Here is a 9,749-nt window from a genome sequence, read left to right as displayed (position 1 = left end):
TATATTTTTTTTTTATATATTAAGAAAATCTTCTTAGTTAAAATAGATAATGGATCTTAAACCATAAAAGACTTTTTCAATGTTCTTTTAGGGTTTGGATGTCCATTGGTCTATTCATATTCATTTGTGATCAAAATGCCCTTCACTTCTCTTATCTTTGAAAGATACAGTTTCATGGCTCCTGTAACAAGATGTACCACAAAAAGGGATGAAGTTGAAGCAGTTAATGTGTATCTTTGTGAAGGAATCATTTCCTCAAGAAAGAAGAAGGATAGATCTACAAATGATGAAGAAGGTTCTTCCTCTAAATGCCTCTTGTCTGTTTGTCATTTTGATAATAACTTTAGAGGTATGGTGAAGGATTTCATCAACAAAAGAAATGATTTAAAATCTCAAATCATTTTATCTTTAGAAAAGATAGCTCACTATGAATGTATGTTTTCTCTAACAAAGAACACCTTGTGTGGACTAAAAAGAGAATTTAGTGAGTTAACTGATATTTCTGAAGATTTGAAGGAACTGAACGATTCCATAATCAATGGGTTTTTCAATAATGAGAAGGAATTCTCCGTAGATGCTCTGAGAAAGCTCTACGATATCTAGATAACTTCTTATGAGAATTTATTCTTGTGTTTTAAGAAGGATAACTAGGGTTTGGAATAACAATTATTTTGAGTACACATAACTATTGCCAACGCTTTTCATCTTGTAATGTTTTTAGATTTATTTATTTAAATTCTAAAGTTTATCTTGAAGATGATTTTGCAGTATTAATCTTTATTGGCTTCATATATTGCAAAAATTGTTATGGGATATGAGTGTTTACGCCCGTGAACTAGGATTGTCCAAATATTGATGAAAGATAGGATGAACTTTTGATCGGAAAGATTAAGTCTATTATATGTCTTTATGCAAATATTGATGAAAAATAGAATGAATCTTTGAATATTCCGCAGTATTGATCTTTCCAGGATCCACTTCTATGTGAAAGTATTGTGTGGCTCCATAAGTTCTTTTATGTTGAGAATTTCCGATTAAATTAATCATGGGTTCTCTTGTGATTAATTTAATTGAGTTTCCTGGATACAAATTCATGTTTCATGTGATTTGTTAATATCCAAAGAAATCCTTCTTTTATTGCAAAAGTAAGGTCGGTCTTGTTTTTCTTTCGGGAATGACATTTTATGGGGTAGAGTTCTTAATTGAACTTGTGCTTAATTGCCAAATCTTTGTGGGGAGTGCGGCTGTGGAATATTGTAGGAGTTTTCTTGTATCTTTATTAGCTCTTTGATGAATGCATTTAATTTCGACTATATGATTGCATCTAAACAAAGTTGATATGTTTTGTTTTGGTCATGAAGTATCTCCATAAGAATTTCATTAGGATCCCACTAGTTTTCGTACCTTTGCCAATTTATATTGACAAAAAAGGGGAGAATTAAGGTGTAGTTCACACTACAAATACATATGGTTTACAGATCATTATGTAAGGGAGAGTGGTTTTCATGTGAGATGAAGTATTGACTAAGTGGGAGTGATACATATCACCATAGTATTGTTGTCAAAGTTGTAATACAATTGGACTTTGATGATGTGTAATAATACTATGACACTGTATAACAATGATTGAGAGCAACTGTTTTCTCATTGTTATAGCTACGGATCTTCAACAACTATGATGTTAAGTGAACACGTTCAGAATCACTGGAGTACTTGGAAGTGACGAAGATTCCGAGTAATGTTGAAGAACCAAGGAAATAAAGCATTTGGATGAGAAGCTACAAAGTTTAATTATTTTGTAATCCACATGTATTGATAGTTTTTTCACTAAAATTGACAAAAGGGGAGACTGTTAGAGAACTGCTCGGTCGAACGCGCAAGCGTTGCTATCTCAAGCTTGTTTGTCAAAACTATAAGTCTTGATTTCTAGTCTACTTATAGCTATGTCTCGGATTAGGAAAGAATGTGTAGTTGAGCTTTAGACTTCATGGCATTCATCAATTGAAGACGAAGAACTACTAAGGGGAGCTTGTGGAACTTCATCAACATAAGGTATGTGGAGAGTTGAAATCATGAACTAACACATTTATATATTAAGGAATGCAATCTTTTGAAAACCGTGGCTATAATGTTCATGAATTGATTCGAGTGAATCAAAATCTATTTTCCTTCAATTGTGTCTTGTATACTTCTATGAATATATAAACAACTGAACAACTCTAGAACTAGTTTCATTTGAGTCATTTGAACTAGTTATGGTTAAGATGAATAAGGTTGATATGAAAGTGTTCATATGGCTAATTTTGGTTAAATATTGATGAGCCAACAAGATGCACACATTTAGGTACAGTTACTCAAATCTAAATGAAGTCACTTTTCATTTGTGTGTAACAAGTTAACTTCGATCTAATAGTTGAAAGATATTAGCTTGAGTCTAATCATGTTTTCATCTAACGGTGAATATTGAATGCTTTGTTACCAAGGTAACATTGATTGCAAACCCTGATTTGAAGACTATATAAGGGAGAACTCTAGCAACTGGGAAACCAAATCTCCACACCTCAAGTGTGATATTAGTTCTGACTAGAGTCGATTCTCCTTTAACCTTAGGTTTTTTAAAAAACCCTGTAGGTTAACAACTTAAAGAATTCAATGGGATTGTGAAGCCAGACCCAACTATTTTCTATGTAGTTGCATGTTCTGATCTTGCTGTTTTCTATCGTATTGAGTAATATCTTCTTTAAGATTTGCTCGAGATTTAATCTCCGATAGGCAAGATAAAAAGTAGTCACAAACATCTTCGTCTCATCATTTGTGATTCCACAATATCTTGTTTCGCTACTATACGATTAAGATTATTGTGAGGTGGTTGATATTTCTAGAATGTTCTTCGGAAATATAAGTCCGGTATATCAATTGGTTTATGTTCACCTGGATTTATCAAAAGACGGAACAAAACTCATAGGTATATCTGTCGGAGACAGATTTATCTATTTAATAGACTTTTCTATGTGAGACATACTGGTTTATCAAGTCTTCGACTTTGGGTCGTAGCAACTCTTAGTTGTGGGTGAGATCAGTTAAGGGAATCAAGTGCGAAGAATCCGAGTGGTTCTAGAGGCGTAAGGAACGTGGTTGTACCCTGATCAGTGTGAGATTGGTTATGGCTCAACTACATTCCATGTGAGGGTAAATTACCCGATGACCACGTGTAGACATCCCAAGGGATGGTTTCATGATGAGATGATAAGGCAGGAGCACTGAATCATACTCCGAAAAGCTGAGTTTATCTGAATCGAGATGCCTGCTACAAGGTCACATGAATGACGCGTGTAAGGAGTGGTCTAATCCGCTCAGATGGTCAAGTCTAAAAATAAGGACTGCATTTAATGAAGGATAAGAAGATACATGGTTGAATCTACATCGTGACAGAAGGCTCAGGCTATTTATATTATGACCCCGATATGATACAGAACGAGGTTCTCCAAGGAAGTGCTACACGATGACGAGCAGAGCGAGACATCTCGGGAGGAGAACCAAGCAATCCATCACGAGGGATACTATAGGGTCTGTCCGAAGCAGCGAAGATGATGTACGATAGCTCCACCACCTCGGCGAGGCCATACCTTCACGAGTTTTATATGTCTATAAATACCAGTCCATGAAGAAGGAGATGGACAACTTATGTAATGTTAGATGGTCTTTCTACAAAGAATTCCTGAGTGAGATCTAGATAGGGAGAGAGTAAGGAATCTAAGTGATATATGTAGCTCTTTCAAGGGTAAGACCTATAATCAATAAAGAATACATCTTCTTTCCCGTGGACGTAGGTCTTGATGGCCGAACCACATTATATACTTGTGTCAATCTTTACTTTTATGTTCTTTACATCTTGTTTATCTTTGAATCTTGAATGTTTAGGTAGTTTATAGCCTTTATATTTACTTGGGTGTAGTCATCAGAAAAGATGCAACTACATTTTTTCGCTAGAAACAGGGAGGTATGAAGATCTATTCTACCTCCCTAGTAACAACTCTATATTGTTTTCAGAATCTCCTTGAGAGAAATGGATTTCATACCACCGTGTATAAGTATACCGAATTTCATGAGTAGATCTCGGACTCAGCACGATCTACAGGATCAGTGGAGTTCTGAAGACCCTGATACTCAACAGATCTACACTTTTTTAGTTAATTTTCTTTAAGTTTTCTATTATTTCAAGATATCTTGTATCTTCCCCAAGACGCTCAAGAAATTTCAAGATCGTGGTGAAAATGGAGTTTCAAACACTTCGTCACTTAAACGATCTCCTCTATGAAAGGGCTGGGACGAATTTTTTATCCAGTAAACTTCATAAGAGAAGATATTGTCCTATGAAAGTTGAAAAAAAGGCAAGATTTTCATGATGTTCTTCATCTTCTAAGAAACTCAAGATAACCCACAATCTTCTTCCTAGAAATCTAACTCTAAATTAAGGGGAAGGGTTAATGAGTACATAATCATTCATCAAACTCAAAGGTTTAAAGATGATGAGAAAGATTTCGTAAAATGGGAAGATATGCTCAATTGTCATGATTTTTTCCCAGCAAAGGTATGATGTGTAGGAGGAGGTATTTTTCTCGGAAAGACAGACAAAAAAAACACCTTTCTTCCTTCATTAAAACTTTATGCAAATAGGGAATGTTTTGACATCTTCGCATGTCTCCAAAATTTAATGTAAAGTCTTCCTGTACTAAATTATCCAGCCTGAACTACGACAGTAATTGCACGTGACCTGCAAATCTAGGGTCCCACTTTTCTGAAAGAAGAGACAAATTAAGTATTATTGCATATATCTCATGTAAGGAAATGGTGACGAGACGATCTACTCATGCAAGCCGAGGCGAAACTGGTGGAATCCACCAAGAAGGACTAGACGAAATGGATCTAGGCAAGACGATGCACAACGGTGCACTCCCAGGAGAGGGACAACCGGATAATCAATATCGGAAGGGGTTAGCAAATAACTCCAGCTCTGACAAAGAGGGAAACCCATTCGAAGGACAAGACGATATCCATCTAACTCAACCAGGAGGGTTTAACGGTTTTCCAGGTAAACAATGAACTATGAGACGAAGAAGGACGATCCTTCTAACCATGGTAATACCGTTGCGACCATCGCAACCATCATGAAAGCACAAGATGCGCATGATGAGAGAATGAAAAAACTAGAAATACGTAACAGGAGGCTCGAGCGGAAAAACCGCAAGCTGAAACGAAGGGGAAAAAAGAGAGCACCGCTCTCTACCATAGAGGAGGCCCCCGAGGAGGAGAATCCTTTCGAAAACTTACAAGATGACGAGAGAGTCGATATCCCTGACACATCAAACGAGGAAACAATGGATCGCTTTCCCAAGGGGAGCCGAGGTATTCCAAACCAGGAGGACTGCTCGTCTGAAGGATAGTCCGATGTCGATCCTAAACATAGACGAGAGAAGAATATAGGAAAAGAAGTTAAAATTGACTACAAGGCCGAGAACCTCGCAGCCACCAACCCCAAGCGAGGAGAGACTTCAAAGTCAACCCGCTCTAAGATTGTATCGTATGACGAACAATCATATGGAGATTCAGGGCGACCCAAATATCACCGTCAAGAAATTTCTTTCTCACCCGAGAGAGCGCAAGAGAGAAAAAAGAAAGCCGAAACGAGGCACATAGACGATAAATTACAAGTCCGACTATGTCAACTCGAAGCGATGTGCAGAGAGGCCACAGGGAGACAAGAAGGCAAAAAGTTGGCAGAAGTAATGCAGGAGGATGGACTATCCCCCTTGTCTAGAAATTTACTAACGCAACCATTTCCAAGGAAGTGTTCGCTCCCGACGTTCACAACCCCATTTACTGGGATTGGGGATGCAATCGAGAACCTCAGAACTTACCGCATGACGCTAAACCAGTGGGGTCATTACGATGTGGTGATGTGTAGGTTCTTCCCAGCGAGTCTAAAAGACAATGCCCTAATGTGGTTCAAATTTTTTCCAAAACGATCGGTTAAGTCGTTTGCTCACCTATCTGAGCTGTTCTTAGAAACATACATTCATAACAGCAGAGTCAAACCGGAGATCGACATGCTGTTCCAGTTAGCTCGGGGACCAAATGAGTCACTCAGCTCTCTGGTAAATCGCTGGAGAAAATTATGTGTCGAGATCGGAAAAGTCCCAGAGGCCTACGCGATCTCGGGCTTCAAAAACAGTCTGAGAAAGACATACCCAATATTTGTCCGCATGTATGAAACCATGCCACCATGCCTAGGAAAACTGAGAGAAATTCAGGAGGACTACGTAGCCCTTGAGGAACTCCAATACGGAACCTTTGACAAACTAGTCAAGGGAACCAATAGAGGGGCCAATGTGGTAGAACCGCAGAATCCTCAGACGCCAGCCCAAGGAGCAGGGCGACCCAACAACGGGTCCACTCAATTCGATAAACATCAAAGTGGAGGATGGAAAGGGCAAGATCAAGGCCCAGCAAAATAAAGAAAAGTTTGTAGACCCAGTTGAGATCTTCAAGAAGGTCGACGGAAAATACAAAATTACTTATCCATGGAACAAAGGACAGAAGCCCGAGAGGTCTAAAAACAAAACTGATTTTTGTGAGTTCCATCAGTTCCATAGCCACACGACAGACTCGTGCAGAGATCTGAAAAGGATGGTGCAAGATATGATAGACGGAGGGAAGCTCCAGGAGTACATCGCGCAACCAGCGACCTAACCAGCCATGGGGGCACCCGTGCATTGTGTGGAAATCCCCCGTGAGGCTCAGTACTTAGGGTGCAATACGATATCGCACTCGGCCATCATATCCCCCACACCTGAAGGAAATATCGTAGGAAGAATTCATAAACGAAACTTCAAAGGTGACGAAGTTTTCAATGTGGCAAAAGAACTTCCCATGCAGGAGTGGATGAAACAATCCATCAGCTTCTCAGCCCTAGAGGCACCCGAAGGCGGAATTAACAACAACGATCCACTAGTGGTCACGATGGTTATCGCACTCCCAGAATATGAAGACGAGGGAGAAAAACCAAAGGTATTTCCATGGACAATGCCAAGAATATTGGTTGACGGAGGAAGCTCCGTTGAGATCTTGTTTTATGAGACATTCAAACAGACGGGCCTTAGAGATGAATGCCTCATACCGTCTACAAATAATGTATTGGGCTTCAATGTCTCATCCACTCGCTCTAAGGGGGTAGTAACCTTGGCAATTCGTGCGGGACAAATCCTCACCTTAACGACGTTCTGTGTCGTGGACGTACTATCACCATACACAGCAATTGTTAGGCGATCTTGGGTCCACAAGATCAAAAGAGTCGCCTCGACATATCACCAGAGACTGGGGTTTCCAACACCTGATGGAATCACAGAGATCATCAGAAACTTAGGCGAGTCTAAGTACTGTTACAACATGGACGTACAAAATGGTGAAAAAAGTAGGGCTGTCAATGGATGTTAACGTAACGGATATTGTCTCTTCCGCTGCCGCTGCCATTAAAAATTAGCGGATATCCGTTATCCGTTAAGTTCCGGCGGAAATAGGAAAATCAAAAACGTTGCCGTTACGTTGGATTTACCGGATAACGGATATTTATCCGTTACCATACGGTACAAACAGAAAATAGGCTAAAAACACATATCAGCTATTAAATCCAACAAAACAGGTTCTAAACATGCCACACACACACAAAAAACAGACATACAAATATTCAGATGTTCTAGGCTTCTAGCAAAAGAAAAAAACATGTATTTTGAAAAGAAAAAGACATCTCCATGACTCCATCTCCATTTGCTGCAACAAGCCAACAACTGCAAATGCATTCCTCCTCTAGGCTCCAGCTCCATATTCTCCACTGCCAGTGCCAAGTGCCAACTGTATCTGCAACTGCATCTGCAACTGCAAGTGCATTCCTTCCACCTTGCTCCTTAGTCCTGAACTTCTGCATTTTGAAAGGAAAATCAAAAGTGTTAGACATTTTAAGCTGGAAGTGTCATTGTCAGTGCAATAAGCATCTAAATTGCAAATAAAAGATTAAGATGTAAGGAAACTTACCAGTAACACAACTATCACTGTCATTGACAGTGATATCTGGCATCCAATCACCCAAACAAAGCAATGCTTCAACAAGTTCTGGAGCTAATGAACTCCTGTGAGATGTGAGAACCCTGCCACCAAACTCATGATGTCTTCCCTAACTGTATTCCTAGTGTAAAGCTTAGCAGTAGGATTTAGAGACTTAACAAACTCTCTGAAATAAGGATGCTCAACTATAATGATTGGATAACTATGTTTAGCAATCATTTTGGCAACTAGTATCCTAGTAGCAACAACATCATACTTCCAATTAGCTAACTTGGTTTGAGCATTACCTGTTTTGACAGAAGTGATCTTCTTTTGTCCTTTCTGATTCTCAGGCTTTTCCATGCAGATTCTAGCATGGTAATGCAAGCGGTTGGTTCCTTGTTTACTGGGAGCAGGTATCTTTTTATGACAATGCTTGCATTCAGCCATAAGTATCCCAACATGGCAACATCCTTCCCTTTTACTATCTTATTTCCAATTTTCCTATCAAAATCAACCCACACATCAGACCATACTGAGCGCAGTTTTTTCTTCTGTTCAGCTATAACTGGGTCTTCATCTACTTCTACATCTTCTTCTCTAGGACGAATTGCAGGTGTAACAGAAGCAGGTGTTGAATTAATTCCAGAACCTTCAACTTGGTTGGATGCAGCAGCAGGTAAATGTGATGCAACTGACAATGAGAGATTCTGTGAAGACCCAACATCGTTTGATGCTCCTCTTTCGCTTTGGGACATGATTAATTTCACAATTTTGAAATTATGAACCCTAATTTCAGAAACCCTAATTCCTAAATTGAAAAACTGAGTAAGATTGAAATTAAACTCACAGGAAATTAAAGAAGAAAATACTAATTTCGAATCACTAATCACACTCACACAAGATTTCTATAGAGAAAACGATGATTTCTCTCTTTTTCTCTCTGTTGAAACTGAAGTGAAGAAGAAGAGAATGAACTGAATTCATTCGAGTTTCGACGATACACAAACACAATACAAGTGAAAAAATTTACACGTGCAATACGCACGTTAGCGAATAACGGAACTAAACCTAACGGAAATGCACGGTTCCACTACCGTTACGTTAAGAAGGGATTGTCCGTTAACTTAGTATCGGATATCCTTTTACCGCTATGTCGGACGGTAGCGGTAACGACTAATGGATTATCGGTATCGGCTAACGGAAAATCGGTATCCATTGACAGGCCTAGAAAAAAGGATCAATTTCTCTAAAGCAAAGAAGAAAAGAGCCAAGAATGCTAAGATCCAGGCCAAAATTGACGAATACATCGCATCCACGAACGAAGCAAGGCGATCAGGCAGTGTGCTAACCTCAGACAATGTTCCAAACTCGAACTCACCGATGAGGTCCATACAGAACCTCTCCGATATCGGGGAACTAAGGTCAAACTTCTCAGCCTCAGATCCCACAAAAAGAGGTCAACATCAGAACACTCGAAAACCCGGGTATGGTTAGGATTGGAACTCTCCTCGACCAAGAGGAAGAAGAAAAATTAGTGCAAATACTAAAGGAATACTACAAAAGCCCGACCCGGGCGAAAACCGTTACATCTACCTGTCAGCAACTAACACCTCGATTGGTGCGCTGCTAACTCAGATAGATAAAGAAGT

At 39.3% G+C, this 9,749-nt stretch overlaps 1 protein-coding gene across 1 annotated transcript; it reads left to right on the top strand.

Moving 5' to 3' along the window:
• Positions 1 to 5,735: 5,735 nt before the first annotated feature.
• Positions 5,736 to 6,515, top strand: LOC113305782. The gene has a single exon (XM_026554785.1). The coding sequence runs from the start codon at positions 5,736 to 5,738 to the stop codon at positions 6,513 to 6,515; it is 780 nt and encodes a 259-aa protein (XP_026410570.1).
• The last annotated feature ends 3,234 nt before the right edge of the window (positions 6,516 to 9,749 follow it).

The sequence above is a fragment of the Papaver somniferum genome, chromosome 8, assembly GCF_003573695.1.
Source record: "Papaver somniferum cultivar HN1 chromosome 8, ASM357369v1, whole genome shotgun sequence".
NCBI lineage: Eukaryota > Viridiplantae > Streptophyta > Magnoliopsida > Ranunculales > Papaveraceae > Papaver > Papaver somniferum.
The sequence above is the reverse complement of the archived record's forward strand: the minus strand, read 5'-3'. Positions and strand labels throughout refer to the sequence as shown.